The sequence below is a fragment of the Podarcis muralis genome, chromosome 5 (genome assembly GCF_964188315.1).
Source record: "Podarcis muralis chromosome 5, rPodMur119.hap1.1, whole genome shotgun sequence".
Classification (NCBI taxonomy): Eukaryota; Metazoa; Chordata; class Lepidosauria; order Squamata; family Lacertidae; genus Podarcis; species Podarcis muralis.
This window is the reverse complement of record NC_135659.1, coordinates 16,862,180-16,878,653: the sequence shown is the minus strand read 5'-3', so window position 1 is coordinate 16,878,653 and position 16,474 is coordinate 16,862,180. Positions and strand designations below refer to the sequence as shown.

General features: G+C 44.4%; 1 protein-coding gene across 2 annotated transcripts in view; it reads left to right on the top strand.

The window, feature by feature from the left end:
* The window catches only part of BRINP3 (BMP/retinoic acid inducible neural specific 3), a 258,191-nt gene that overhangs the window by 202,149 nt on the left and 39,568 nt on the right, over positions 1–16,474 (top strand). For both annotated transcript variants that reach the window (XM_028732515.2, XM_028732517.2), the window contains exon 7: positions 11,077–11,299. In XM_028732515.2, coding sequence (XP_028588348.1) covers positions 11,077–11,299 — 223 coding nt within the window. The remainder of the gene's footprint in view (positions 1–11,076; positions 11,300–16,474) is intronic.

Below are 16,474 nucleotides of genomic sequence, written 5' to 3'. Positions count from 1 at the left end.
GGGCAGCTCGTAGCAACTGCTCAAGAGCAGGGAAGGAGGAGTAGAGGCTGTGGCATGTGATGCACTGGCTCTGAGGGGCAGGCAGAGGGCTCTGCCACCCTGGGTGGGAAGAAGGGGGGAGCAAAGCACAAGGAGTCTTGACTTTTTCAATTAAAAAATGCTTTGTGCATTCACGTCTAATCTTGCCCCTTTCTTAAATTTATTTACTGGTGTGTTGTTTGCTTTTTGTAATTTGACCAAAGAATGAAATAGAATAAAACCAGGATGAAGGGGTTTTCTGAGGACAGTGGAAGGTGTGTGTGCTGTGTTCTGCTGGTTTCCCAGTGGTGGCACTCACCCTTCTTCTGATAGGAAAGGCTCTGCAGTGAGGGGGAGTGCAACAAAAAATGGGGTTGAGGAGGGTCAACTTGTGGAGGAGTGAGAAATGTCCCTATTTTCATCTGAGGAATGTTGGAGGGTATGGCACTGAACATGGAAAACTGTAATAGAAATCAAAATGCAAACCTAAAGTCTGAATCAGAAGAAAATCAGCAACAGCATAAAGTAAAACTAAAATTACTGGCAGCAGTTAATATTAACTCCAACTAATCCAGAAAGCGGCAGCTAGACTGGGATGGGGAGTAGCCGCCGAGACCACATAACACCGGTCTTGAAAGACCTACATCGGCTCCCAGTTCCGAGCACAATTCAAAGGGTTGGTGCTGATGTTTAAAGTCCTAAATGGCCTGAAGGAGCATCTCCACCCTCATCGTTCTGCCCGGACACTGAGGTCCAGCACCGAGGGCCTTCTGGCAGTTCCCTCACTGTGGGAAGCAAAGCTACAGGGAACCAGGCAGAGGGCCTTCTCAGTAGTGGCACCTGCCCTGTGGAACGCCCTCCCATCAGATGTCAAGAAAATAAACAACTATCTGACTTTTAGAGGACATCTGAAGGCAGCTCTGTTTAAGGAAGTTTTTAATGTTTGATGCTTTATTGTATTTTTAATATTTTGTTGGAAGCCGCCCAGAGTGGCTGGGGAAACCCAGCCAGGTGGGTGGGGTATAAATAATATGTTGTTGTTGTTAATATAAATATCTAAGATTTTAAGATGGAAGCATCTGGGAAAGAAAAACATCTTCAAATGGCACCCAAAAGACTGCAATGTACGTAACAGGCAAATCTCTTTGGGAAGGGCTTTCGACAAGCCACCACTGAGAAACTTCTTCCACCATTTTATTCTCCTGCTTCTCAGATCCATGACAAGGCCTACAGCAGATGATTTTGAGGTGTGGACAGAGATATACAGGAAGAGTTTATCCTTCAGATGACTTGGACCTGAGCCATTTAGAGTTTTAAAGATTAATACTAGCACTTTAAATTGGACAGGAAGTCAGTGCACATGTCAGAGCAGGTATAGAACATTTTGAGGAGAGTTCTTAGTTGTGGTTTCCTGGAGCTTTGCCACAACCTGAGTCTGCATGTCTTCCAGAAACGGTTCCATCCTTCAATGGGAATTTAATGGAAGACATTGAGTCACAAGCCTTTTAAGTTGGAGTATGCCCCATTAAATTTGGCGGCACTTACTTCCTATTTGAGTAAACTTGCCTAGGACTTGGCTGTGCGTACAATAATAACAATAATAATGGATTAAAACCTATTGAGAAAGAGAGGGAGAAATGTTTACATGCTGTACCCAGCATATAAATTGCAATCTGAGCCTACAGTGAATTGAAATTACAATTAATTCATTGTTTATTTGTTTTTAAGGAATTGGGAATTTATTATTTCTGTTCCATGCAATAATATGGAATATTAAACCTTTATTCAAGGGTGGCGCTGTGGTCTAAACCACTGAGCCCATTGGACTTGCCAATCAGAAGGCCTGTGGTTCAAATCCCTGCGATGGGGTGAGCTACCATTGCTCTGTCCCAGCTCCTGCCAACCTAGCAGTTTAAAAGCACACCAGTGCAAGTAGATAAATAGGTACCACTGCAGCAGGAAGGTAAACAGCGTTTCCATGCGCTCTGGTTTCCGTCACAGTGTTCCGTCACGCCAGAAGCGGTTTAGTCCTGCTGGCCACATGACCCGGAAAGCTGTCTGTGGACAAATGCCTACTTCCTCGGCCGAGATGAGCATCACAACCCCAAAGTCGCCTTTGACTGGACTTAACCACCCAGGGGTCCTTTACTTTTTACTTTTAAACCTTTATGTTAAAAAATATGTGTTGATTATTTAAATTTGGCGGTTGTTGCTGTTTGGAAAAGAAAATGAAAGAAACAACTGCAATTGCCATATTACATATGCTTAAGAATATGGTAGTGGGGTTGGTGGGGGTGTTTTAAAACATAAATATCATTCAGGGACTTTTGTAATGTTGTGCAGCTACTTTTGTTGATATAATCTCCACGCCTTACATATATGTGAAGAGTTACATAATTGCCAGAGTTATAATAAACCCTTTGCATCCCCACACAGCAGATGGAATTGGATTGTTGACCTTGTGTTGTAAGACCATTGCCAGATCATTAATTTAAAGACACAGATCTTGGATTCTCTAGACCCTGCAAAGATAGTGGTGCCATTTATGATTTAGCCACTGATCTCTGGGACTATTTAGTGAATGATTTGAGCAGCCAGCATTTGAAGGGAGAAACTTGTTTTATACATCACTTTAGTAATACCCCACTTTGTTGATAGTACAGTGGTACCTCAGTTGTTGAATTTAATCCATTCTGGGAGTCAATTCGACTTCTGAAAATTTTAGAAAACCAAGGCGTGGCTTCCGATTGGCTGCAGGAGCTCCCTGCACTCAATCAGAATCCGTGGAAGCCGCGTTCAATGTTTGGCTTCCAAAAAATGTTTGTAAACCAGAAGGCTCACTTCTGGGTGTGCGGCGTTCGGAAGCCAATTTGCTCGGGAGCCAAGCTGTTTGACAACCAAGGTATCACTGTATGTTTGAGAACTGAAAATTGTGGAAGAAGATGGTTGGATATGATATGGCAGAGGATTTGCACCAAATCTGACCAGCCACAAGAGATTGCTGGACCAGGCCAATGGCCCGTTTGGTCCAGCAGCCTGTTTTCACAGGAGCTAACCAGATATCTGTGGGAAACCTGCAAATCAGGATCTGAGCATAAGATCTCTCTCCCCTCTGCAGTTTCCAGTAACTGGGATTCAGAAGCATGGATGCAGAGCATTGCATCTATGGTCCATGAAGACAGAGCTTAGCCTTCACCATTACGAGTTGTCACTGATAGATGTTAGAAAGACCATACCATGATGAATAAAGCCTTGCTCAGCACGGGGACCCCGTGTCCCAGCTGGTTAATATTTAACTTCATGCACCACTCAGAGAAAGAAAGGAGCATGTAGCATGAAGCCTCTTGGTAAGTGCCTGAACTTCTGGTCTTGCCTGGTCAAGAGGTCAGTACCTTGTGCCTGCTGTACATCATGCTCTCTTGCTTCCAGCAAATAATCTCATGAATCCTAGAATGGAGAGCACACTCTCCAAGTTAATGTACAGCTTGCTTGTGGCTTTGGCCATTGCCATTCATCATCAGGATTTGCTCTTGTAGGAATAGTGGCTAATATCCAAAGATTAGCAACGCCACTGTCTGTGCTGCAAAAGCAGCTTTGCATTGACGTGACTGTCTGCCATGCTCTGTGGCACAGTCCACTTGACATTAAGAGGTGTTTCGAAAGCAGTTTATAATATTGATGATGATGATGATATGTATGCTTGTGTCAATCCAACTTAATGGGAGGAGAGCTACCCATCCCCCCAAAACAAATTCTCCAATTGGACACACTCAAAGCATATCTCTGGATCCTAGCCAATGTCTGTTTCTGGGAGATCTTGAAAAATGCTGAATTTGTGCAAATCTTTATGGCAGAATTAACCTTTGTTCTAGTTCTGCCTGTACAAATTTCGCTAGCCCGTAGAATATGCTATCTCTCTATATATCACTCCCTTTTAATAGCAAACTGAACTAGCGAGTGGTGACAGAAATGGAGTCGAAACAGGACCGTTGAGAAAGAAGGGAGGCGTATCAGGAAAATTTCAGAGCTTGTAGAAGTAAAGCAAACAAACGAAACCCCAACCCAACACAATTTTTAAAGGCATCATCATCATCATCATTTATCATTTATACACCGCCCATCTGGCTGGGCTTCCCCAGCCACTCTGGGCGGCTTCCAAAAAAATATTAAAATACTATAATACATCAAACATTAAAAGCTTCCCTAAACAGGGCTGCCTTCAGATGTCTGGTAGTTGTTGTTCTCTTTGACATCTGGTGGGAGGGCGTTCCACGGGGAGGGCGCCACTACTGAGAAGGCCCTCTGCCTGGTTCCCTGTAACTTGGCTTCTCACAGTGAGGGAACCGCCAAAAGGCCCTCGGTGCTGGACCTCAGTGTCTGGGTAGAACGATGGGGGTGGAGACGCTTCTTCAGATATACTGGACCGAGGCCGTTTAGGGCTTTAAAGGTCAGCACCAATACTTTGAATTGCGCTCGGAAACGTACTGGGAGCCAATGTAGGTCTTTCAAGACCGGTGTTATATGGTCTCAGCGGCCGCTCCCAGTCACCAGTCTAGCTGCCGTGTTCTGGATTAGTTGTAGTTTCCAGGTCACCTTCAAAGGTAGCCCCACGTAGAGTGCATTGCAGTAGTCCAAGCGGGAGATAACCAGAGCACGCACCAGTCTGGCGAGGCAGTCGGCAGGCAGGTAGGGTCTCAGCCTGTGTATCAGATGGAGCTGGTAAACAGCTGCCCTGGACACAGATTTGACCTGTGCCTCCATGGACAGCTGTGAGTCCAGAATGACTCCCAGGCTGCGCACCTGGTCCTTCAGGGGCACAGTTACCCCATTCAGGACCAGGGAGTCCTCCACACCCGCCCGCCTCCTGTCCCCCCAAAACAGTACTTCTGTCTTGTCACGATTCAACCTCAATCTGTAAGCCGCCATCCATCCTCCAACTGCCTCCAGACACTCACACAGGACCTTCACCGCCTTCACTGGTGACTCCCCCCTCCCCAACAGCCCAGTGTGGACAGGACATACTTGGCCAAACAAATGTAAAATGTCATTTGGAAAAGGAAAATGGAACCAGGGAGGAAGAAATAGTTTCCTGGGGGAGGGCATGGCTGGCTGGAACCTTGAACGAGCCACAGTGGGGGGTCTATTCCTGCATTCTTTTGGAGGCCCCACATGCTACACATTATTTATGATGTTTTTACATCCAGGGAAGCATATGATATTTTGACTGACAGCACTGAAAGAAATTGAAATTCATAATGGAATATTCTCTCCTTTTGCACTCTATTCTCTGTCAGTGTTTATTCATCTGTTATTCAAACAGAGTGTGGGTAAGCAGCCTTTGGCTACATCCTTTGGCTACAATAATAAGGCAGGGAAATATCGCTGGAGTTTTCTGAGCATTGTGCAAAGTGACAGACAAGGCCATTTAGGATTGCTGCCTAGGCAGCCACTTTAAAATGCTGATTTTGACAGGGCTAATGCAAAGTACATTTTACACAGAGCTATTTTTACCATCAATTGTTAAATCCAAGAACAGCCATCTTCCACTTTGTCTTCACGAGATGAATCGGTAAAACACAGGCACTCCCAGGCTGAAATGATGTTATTCAATGTAGGACTGGAGTTCAAGTCAATTATCAAATGTTAATTCTTTGTAGCAATAAGCAGACCTTCCCTATGCACTGCGGGGGGGGGGGGGGATCCAGAGCAAACAGATGAATTGTCCAGACACCTGGTAGAAGTTCACAAATTAATCCATGCTATGGATTAAGTCTGGTAAAAAGAAAATTCTTAAATGCTTTTTCAGTGTGTGCTGGAGTCCTCTTTGCCGCTTCTCAGGCTTACTGGGGGAAAGACTCCAGGACGTTCTGTAATAGGGCTTGGTGCCTGTTAAGTTGTGGGTGAACATATCAGACGACACAGCGATTCTCCAAGCAGCTCTTGTTTATTCACAGGTCAGAACAGAACTGAACTGAAGGGTTCAGCCAGCCTGCTTATATAGAGCTCCAGTACCACATAACTGTAACAACTTTCTGTAACTATCCAATCACTGAATGTCACTTTCGATCCCTTATTTGCATATGTGGACCTGAACTATCTATAGTATCTCCCTGCTGGCCCAGGGTGAGAACTTCAGTACATAACAATGCCCTAGATGCATAGGTCAAATTGTTAGCATATTAGCAGTGCATCATGGAATCAGTTGCAAACTGTTGACTCCACTCACATAATTATGGGCACTGTAGTTTATATTTTCCAGCAACCCTTAACAAACTGCAGTGCCCAGAACACATTGAGGAGGATAGTGTGTTTTAAAGGTGTTTTAAAGGTATAGCCCATGCACTTTCCCTCTCCACTGAACATAGGCGGAGGAAAATTTGGAGTTTCCATTTATGTTGTGTAACAAACTGCACTTTCCCATTCCATCCAAATATTTGGAAAGTATAGTGTCAAGAAAATCAGATTTTTCTGTTCTGGCCTTCTTCCAAAGCGTTTTCTGAGTGGAGAAGTGACCTCATGAGAAAGCGGTTTCTTTCTCACTAATTGTACAGGATCTCATGGCTTGCATGAGTGACGCAGGGTATCCAAGGTCAAGATGGAGCTTCACTAATTGGGTCTGGAGGCCTCTGTGGTGAAGTAGCATGTGCACTCAGTTCTGTAGAGTTACATCTTGGGAGATGTCTGATTGGCCAAGGTCATTGCCAGCTGCTATGAACTATGTAAGCTACCCACATTCCTTTTGTGTGTTGCCTCACGTCCTAGTTTCTGGGGTCTGTGCCTGAAATTTGCCTTGCTTTTTCATTTACAATTTTCTTCCTGGCATCCATGCTTACTGTATTTCTGCTGTATTTTTGCCTGTTGGTGATATATAGAGCTATTTCTTGTTGGAATTGTCTACATTTGTGCCTTCAATATTTCACCTTTAAGAAACTCCCATCCATGTTGGACTCCCTTCCCTTCAAGTATTTTTGATCATGGGATCTCACCCATTAGTTCCTTAGATTTTTGAAATCAGCTTTCTTAAAGCCCAGATTTTGTGTCTGACTACACTCAGCTTTTCCTTGCCTCTGTGTCATGAAACCCAAGAGGACACGATCGCTTCCTCCCAAGGTTCCTAGTACTTCAATCAGTTCTTCCCTGTTGGTGATAGGTCCAAGATAAATGATCCCCTTCTTGCCTCTTCTGGGGAATGAAATTGTCCATGAGGCAATTGAGGAATTTGTTGGACCTTGCATTCTTGGCAGAGTTTGAGTTCCAACAGATATCAGGGTAGTTCTAGTTAACTTCTCTTGCCCTTATTCCTGCCTAGGCCCTTAATCACATTCCAAAGGATACCTGTGCATTTTGCTGATTAGAGTACAATAAATTTAATAATCCTTGAACAGTAAGAACTCGTGTTGCAGTTTCACAGCTCATGAAATGTGTCAGTTTAAGATATGAGACAAATACCGCTCCCCCCCCCACCGCCACCGCCACCGCCGTCTTTTCTCTCTGTCTCTCTCTCTCTCTCTCTTGCAAAGCACTGTGACTTCACAGTAGCCTTATCTCTCATTACTCTGGATACAATGCGATATTCATTAGAAAAGAATACAGGACATGATTTCATTAAGAGTTAGCAAGTTCTCTTCTTAGCAACCTTCCCTCCTGCTCCCACCCCCTCGGTTTTGTACTGCAAGAGAATATAATGCAAACCTTTCTTATCACATATAAACAGCACGTCAACTTGGTACACCGCATGTTGTTCTTGAACAAGTAAGTGGAGATAGTGAAGGTTCCTTGGGCGCGTCACTGCAAGATTATGGAATTATGGGATGGCTGAAAGTAGGACACGAGCACAGCAGTGCTTGGAACTTGTATATCATGGCTAGGCTTAGCCTCCATGAATTTGTCTAACTCCCTTTTCAAGTCATCCAAATTTGTGGCTGTTACTAGATCTTGTGGTAGTTAATTCCATAGCTGAGCTTCTTTGCATTTTTTTCTAAACTCAAAAACTACATTATTATTATTATTATTATTATTATTATTATTATTATTAGGTTTTGACCAATATTTGCCCTACACAGAGAAGGCTCATTAAAAAGAATGACCAACTTAGGCCCATTAATCCCAATGTGTCTACTAGATACAACTCTTCATATATATAAATAGTCCACTCAGATATTCAATTTGTTTCACATACACTTCTTGGTAATCTGGGCCAGCACCAGGATTTGGCATCATCAGGCATGCTCCAGAAGGGGACCCACAATGAATCCTTGGAGCCTCCTGGTTGTTGCTGTTCCCAGCCTTCTCCAAGCAAGCAAGCAGTGAGAGGAATGGGGAAAAGGAGAATTAATTCCCATGAGCCTGTCCCTCTCCCAGAAGGAGAGGAGAGGAAAAGTGGCAGTGGCAACCAGGAGGCAGAGGTGGGTGGACTCCATGTGAATCCTCAGACAGGCTCCTTGCAACAGCCTTGTGAAGGAAGCGAGTCTAATTACCTCTACGTCGCTGAGCTTTTTAATTGCCAAAACATTGATAATCGGGGGGAAACTGTCAGGGTGTCTAGCAATTATAAAAATGGAATAATTCTGCAGTGCAAAATTGACAGCAGTTAAGAGGTTGTGGGTGGAGTGAATAAGGTTCTCTCGAGACAGTGGTGAACGGCACCACATACAGGAAAGAGTGGTAGAAAGAGAGAGAGAGAAAAGGGGTGGCCCCCACCCACTCTTGGTTTTGACCCGACTCATTTTTTTGTTCTGGTCCTGCCCACTTTTGGCTCTAGCTACATCCTCCATTTGTTTGAAGCCCCCACCCCCAATTACACCCAGTAATGCAGCCCTTACGGATGCGGGTGGCGCTGTGGGTAAAAGCCTCAGCGCCTAGGACTTGCCGATTGAAAGGTCGGCGGTTCGAATCCCCGTGGCGGGGTGCGCTCCCGTTGCTCGGTCCCAGCGCCTGCCAACCTAGCAGTTCGAAAGCACCCCCGGGTGCAAGTAGATAAATAGGGACCGCTTACTAGCGGGAAGGTAAATAGCATTCCGTGTGCTGCACTGGCTCACCAGATGCAGCTTTGTCACGCTGGCCACATGACCCAGAAGTGTCTTCGGACAGCGCTGGCCCCCGGCCTCTTGAGTGAGATGGGCGCACAACCCTAGAGTCTGTCAAGACTAGCCCGTATGAGCAGGGGTACCTTTACCTTTACCTTAATGCAGCCCTTGACAGAGAAATATTTGGATATTCAAGCCAGTAGCACATTCAGGGCAAAATTTGGGGAATAATAATAATAATAATAATAATAATAATAATAATAATAATAATAATATATTTATACCTTGCCCATTTGGCTTGGTTTCCCCAGCCACTCTGGGTAGCTCCCAACAGAATATTAACAACACAATATAACATCAAATGTTAAAAACTTCCTTAAACAGAGCTGCCTTCAGATGTCTTCTAAAAGTCAGATAGCTGTTTATTTCCTTGACATCGGATGGGAGGGTGTTCCACAGGGCAGGTGCCACGACCGAGAAGACCCTCTGCCTGGTTCCCTGTAACCTCACTTCTCGCAGTGAGGGAACCACCAGAAGGCCCTTGGAGCTGGACCTCAGTGTCCAGGCTGAACGATGGGGGTGGAGACGTTCCTTCAGGTATACAGGGCCGAGGCTGTTTAGGACTTTAAAGGTCAGCACCAACCCTTTGAATTGTGCTCGGAAACATACTGGGAGCCAATGTAGCTCTTTCAAGACTGGTGTTATGTGGTCTCGGCGGCCGCTCCCAGTCACCAATCTAGCTGCCGCATTCTGGATTAGTTGGAGTTAATATTAACCACTGCACCGACACTTTGAATTGTGCTCGGAAACGTACTGGGAAGTGGCCAGGGCCCCCAAATTCAGTAGGGTTACTCTACCACATTATGAAGTAGAATCAGAGAATTGTAGAGTTGAAAGTGTCATCTAGTCCAACCCCCTGCAGTGCAGGAATCTTTTGCCCAATGTGGAGTTCAAACCCATAACACTGAGATTAAGAGTGTCACGCTCTACCAATTGATCTACAAAGTAATGCTCATTACAACCTGAGAGACATAAGATCTTTTGACGTGAAGGAAGTAAGACTTATGACCATCTCAAGAGGCATTTGTTCTCAAAATGCCCAAGTGTATCCCTTTCCCCAGTACACAGTTATCGCTGCTGAGTTGCATCAGCGCTTATATTTGAATGAGGGGTTTCTAAAACACATAACAGGCTGTACATTTGAAAAAATAATATATACTATTCATTGGATACCCAGTGGATCAGTTCATTCTCTAATCAGTTTATGCATAAGGTCCATACTAGGTCTTCTACCTTTTTCGTTGAACTTTATGAGCTACTTCTGTTGAAATCTACAATTCAATACAATGAATAGTATATACAGTAGTACCTCAGGTTACATACGCTTCAGGTTACAGACTCAGCTAACCCAGAAATAGTGCTTCAGGTTAAGAACTTTGCTTCAGGATGAGAACAGAAATCGTGTTTTGGTGGCACGGTGGCAGCAGGAGGCACCATTAGCTAATGTGGTGCTTCAGGTTAAGAACTGTTTCAGGTTAAGTATGGACCTCCAGAACGAATTAAGTACTTAACCTGAGGTACCACTGTATTATTTTTTCAAATGTACAGCCGGTTACTTCTTGTGTGTTTACTGAATATGTTTCACGTAACCAGAGATTTGTTGTTGTTTTGCGGAGGGAGTCATACAGCACAACCCCTCTGGTATATTTACTCTGACGTAAGCCTGACTGATTATCCTGGGTACTTCCTCCCCAGAAAGTGCGGGTAGGGTTGCAAGCCTAATGAAGCCATGCTCAATTTGTCAAATGTGAAGCAACGGAAAGTGGGCTTTTGCACTTCTGAAAATCTCATGTCACATTAATATTTATCCTGTGTACAACGTTTAAGAATATTGCATTTACCTGCTATTCTGCTGTCCATTAAGGGTGACAAATTAAAGTGATAAAAATGGACACAAGCTAACTGTTGTTTTGCTGCACAAAGGCTCACAGAAGCGTATCTTAAAAGAGTGTTGAATTTTGCCGTTTTGCAGATGAATTCAAGTTCTTTATGAAAAGGCTGCCCATGAACTATTTCCTCAACACGTCAGCCATTATGCACTTGTGGACAATGGACTCAAATTTCCAGCATCGCTATGAGCAACTGGAAACCAGCACGAAACAGCTGTTCCTCAAGGCGCAGAAAATTGTCCACAAGCTCTTTAGCCTTAGTAAGAGGTGCCATAAACAGCCACTCATCAGCTTGCCGAGGCAAAGGTAAGAGAAACAAAAGAGAAAATGCAACCAACCTAGGACGGTGTTTCCCAAATGGGGCTAGCTTGTAGAGATGGCGGAAAGTGGTAGAAACGTAAGCTACTACAAACTCGCAAAGATAAGGCTACATTCCTTCAAAATGCCCTACATGTTTAGGAATCACTGACCTAGCACGCTGTTTTGACACTGAAGGGTTATTCACATGGATAGACATGGCAACAGTTTCCAGTTTGATGGCATATCAAGGGAGTGGCTGATACCTTACCTGGTCATGTGATGCATGGAGGGGAGCATTCATTGTGGGGACGCCATTTTTAGTGACATATTCATGACCAGGATAAGATGCAAAACATGTTCCCCAGTTCTCTCACAGATATCAGGGGAGAGAGTTGGAAGTGAAGCCATCCCACTCTTCCAATCTCACCAATTCACCATTTGGGGGCTCTGTAGATTTAACAGCTGTGCATCCTCACTTTTAGGCTGCTTTCCCAATCATCCATTTGGGAGACGGTAAGGTGATGAGACTTGGGGATATCATTCTCTCCTGTTTCTTTGGTGAATTTGAACAGCTAGGAGCTGCCCAGTGGTTTCCAACCAGCTTCTGAAAAGTTGGGGTTGTGTAAATCATCCATCTGAAGTGTAATACAAATGACTGGGACAAATCTTCCTAATGCTTTTACTTGTGTATATTCCTCAAGTCAACAGGCACTAAGGGTGCATAACATGGGCATGCAGGAAAATGTCAGAGTCTCTTTGATAGTGATTTTACACCATTCTTGAACAAAGGGATTGCCAGTATCATGATATTTCTATCAGAGTATAGCCAGAGGGTGTGACTCTATTCTACTGCTAAGCTGCGTAAATTGTCAAGATGAGAGATTACTGTTTGCCTACTATTCTAAAGCCGCAATCCTAAACAAATCCTAAGCAAGCAGTGGGGGGAAAGGAGAGCTATTATGTCACAGCTGTGCTTAAAGTCTGGCCCTACTCTCCTCCCTGCACAGCTATGCCCTATGCATGAGTAATGTGTGGATGGCACTATTGCTGAAAGCTTTCTGTCTCAGGATGATAATCTGCTCACCACGGGTGCTGACTGTGGGTACCCAGTGTGCTCTGCCCAGCGCTGCAACATCCTGACATCACATTGCAATGTCATGACGGTGTAGTGTGGGGCAGGTCACGGCAGGTCATGCACTCCGGAGCCATAGCAGCAACTGGACTGGGGCCCTTGCCTCCACCGTGGGGCCTCACTGGCAGTGACTGTGATCCCCTCTCTCTCAATCCTCCCTCCTTGATCTCCTTTCTGGCACAGCTATTCTCCAACTTCTCCAACTCCGCCACAGTGATCTGCCTCTGCCATGACAGTGATACCCTCTTCCAATCCTTCCTCCTTTCCCTCCCTTTCTCCCCCTTTTCTTTCTTTCTTTCTTTCTTTCTTTCTTTCTTTCTTTCTTTCTTTCTTTCTTTCCTTCCTTCCTTCCTTCCTTCCTTCCTTCCTTCCTTCCTCCCTCCCTCCCTCCCTCCCTCCCCTCCCTCCCTCCCTTCCCTTCCCTTCCAACCCAAGTGATGTTAACACAAAAACCTCATACATACACTAGGTAAAATAATCTAGGTTTACCATCCCTTCTCTCCCACCTCCAATCTTATACACCAGTGTCTCACATCGAAAATAACCAATTTGCAGAAAAAGACTCTGCGACCCGAAAACAGAGGCAATGCGCGTATTTTTGTAACCCAATAAAATATTTAATACATAAAACCACACACACTTCAAAGGATGCGTTTCACACATTCAGCCATCCCAATGGCTTTTCCCAGCCAAAGCAGGCTGAAATGAGGAAAGCTAACTAGTGTAGTCTGAAAGGACAGTGATAAGTCAAGGTCCAGTTGTGACCGACTCTGGGGTTGTGGCGCTCATCTCGCTTTATTGGCCGAGGGAGCCGGCATACAGCTTCCAGGTCATGTGGCCAACATGACTAAGCCGCTTCTGGCAAATCAGAGCAGCACACGGAAACGCCGTTTACCTTCCTGCCGGAGTGGTACCTATTTATCTACTTGCACTTTGATGTGCTTTTGAACTGCTAGGTTGGCAGGAGCAGGGACTGAGCAACCGGAGCTCACCCCATCACAGGGATCCGAACCGCTGACCTTCTGATCGACAAGTCCTAGGCTCTGTGGTTTAACCCACAGCGCCACCTGCGTCCCTAAAAGCTTCCTTGCTTCCTGGTAAAAACCACTTTCTCCCTCCAGTGTAGAAATTAGCATTGGGTGGGGATCTCCCTTTGTTGCCAATAGAAGTTTTTAATGCCCCCACCCCATACTAATTGGTCTGTGGTGCAAGGGATATTTGTCAAGATCACTCTCAGGAGGGAAGGTTGAAACCTCTCCCCATGTTCTGCAGTGCTGATCATAAACACAAACACACAGCCTAGAACTGCTTTAAAACACACAACACACAAACACAAACAAGCGCCCCACATGATTGCTAAGCACTACATTAGTGTAATTTGTACTCATGCCCCGAGTCTGATGTAAATGCAATCACAATTAGGATAAAACTCCAATCCAAACACCCTTTAGTTGGAAGTCAGCCTCCTTGATTTTAGCAGAACATTCTTCCAGGTACATATCTTTCCTCCCACAACCTAAAATACTGTTTATTTTACACATACATTTTCTACATAGGTGCCCTTGCTATACTGTTTTAGATGTCTGCTCATAACTTCTTTGTTTTAGCAAGCCTACGCAGACATATAATTTAGTCATGTATATTCGTTTTCGATGTTTTCTGATTTTTATCCATATTTTGTTGACAACTATTTTATGTATACTTGTTTTTTTATAAAAAAACACACCAAAAACCAGTTTTGCTGGTTTTATGGAGTGATAATTTTATTATGTACACTTCCTAAAGTGTTTTCTGATTTAAGCAGTCTATAAATATATAAGAAATGATATGAACTTGGGAGTTACAGTGGCAAGCATCATGTAGGAATTATGTTTGGAAACCTTTGATTTCTGCCTCTCAATTGCTCAATTGATGTGACCCTCCCCCTTTTAACCATTTAAAGTTCCTACACTCCATGCAGAAAGTATGGCCAGCACATCTCAGGGTAACTCAAGTCTAACAATGAGGGAATACCGCATTCAGAAAATGTTATCCCTTGGCCTTGATGAGGAGGGAATGGACCATGGCAAATCACTGGTGCAGGATGTTAGAATGCACTAAAGCCTGCCTGCAAACGCAGACAAATATATTGAATATAGAACAGGCAAGTCAGACATAAGTGACTGTGATAAATTATGCCAAGGCTGGCTCACCGATGAGGCAAGGTGAGATGATCGCTTCAGGCAGCAAGATAATGGTGTTGATCTGTATCCCCGCCCCTGTTCCTGATGTAGATCTACACTCAGCCCTTCTTCCCTGGCAGTGGGGGTCCACCATTTGAGGGTCCAAGTCATGGACCAGCCCCGCATTATGCATTCATAAACCTGCAGTCACTGGCTCTTCCAAGTTGTAGAACAGGCATGATGTCTTTTCCTGGGGTGAGGAAAGGCTAACAAGGGCTGAGATTGTCCTTGTTTGTTGGGAGATCTGACTATGCTGCCAAATACAATTCCTAGCTTGTAGAAGACACATCCTGGGAATCCCAGTCCTTGTGGCAACCATAGTTTGTGGTCTATTTGCTGTGATGGTACTTTTTGGGATGCGAGTGGCGCTGTGGTCTAAACCACTGAGCCTCTTGAGCTTGCCGATCGGAAGGTCAGCGGTTCGAATCCCCGCGATGGGGTGAGCTCCTGTTGCTCTGTCCCAGCTCCTGCCAACCTAGCAGTTTGAAAGCACACCAGTGCAAGTAGATAAATAGGTACCACTGTGGCAGGAAGGTAAATGGCGTTTCTGTGCACTCTGGTTTCTGTCATGGTGTTTCCGTTGTGCCAGAAGTGGTTTAGTCATGCTGGCCACATGACCCAGAAAGCTGTCTGTGGACAGACGCCAGCTCTCTTAGCCTGAAAGCAAGATGAGCACCGCAACCCCATAGTCACCTTTGACTGGACTTAACCATCCAGGGGTCCTTTACCTTTATTTACTTTACTTTTTGATCCACGGTGCCTCATTCGCACATACAGATCACCACTTGCCATTGCCATTAGAATGAATGAATATGCATGGATAAACCAACCCTTAAATGGAGCAAAAAGAATTCAAAGAAGAACTCATGCCTATTCAAGCTTATATAAAATGGGATGGTTGGTTATCAATATTGATTTATCTATTTCCATTTATAAACAGCTTCCTATGAAACAACTTGAAGCCATTAGCAATTATAACATCAACAATAAAAAAAACCTAAAACAATTTCAAATATAAAAAACGATTAAGCAATCCCACATGTAGAACCATTTCACATAAAATAATTCAGTTCCAGTGAAGTTACAGAACAGGATAAAACTCCCAATTCAGCAAGCCTTGTTGAAGACAGAAGGTATTAAATAGATGCTGGAAAGACAAGAGAGACAGTGTCTGTCTGATATTTAACAGGGAGATCCAAAGGTTGGGTGCTGCCACACTAGAAGTCCAGCTTCTTCGTCATACAGAATGGACTTCCTAATTAGATGGTATCTGCAAGGCACCATCACCTGCAGAGTGCAAGATATATAAGGGGAAATATATTTCAGACATCCTGGTCCCAAGCTCTCTAGGGCTATGTGTTAAGTTGTGGGTGAACATATCGGACGACACAGCAATTCTTCAAACAGCTCTTGTTTATTCTCAGGCCAGGACAGAACTGAACTGAAGGGCTCAGTCACCCTGCTTATATAGAGCTCCAGTACCACGTTACTGTAACAACTTTCTAAAACTATCCAATCACTGAACGTCACTTTCAATCCTTCATTTGCATAACTATCTACAGTATCCCCCTGCTGGCCCAGGGTGAGAACTTCAGTACATAACACTATGGACACCAGGACAGGCACCCTGAACTGAGTCTGGTATTCCCAGCCATATTTTCATCTTGCTGCTGTTCCACCCAGAAATATATAAATATGTAAATAATAAATAAATGAAGCTCTCTGCTCCATGTGCTTATCACTAAATTGCTTCTTTCCAGGCCCACATTCCACGTTGCTCCAAAATCTGATTTGAATTTAACAAGTTGGGGTTGGGGCATATGCTAC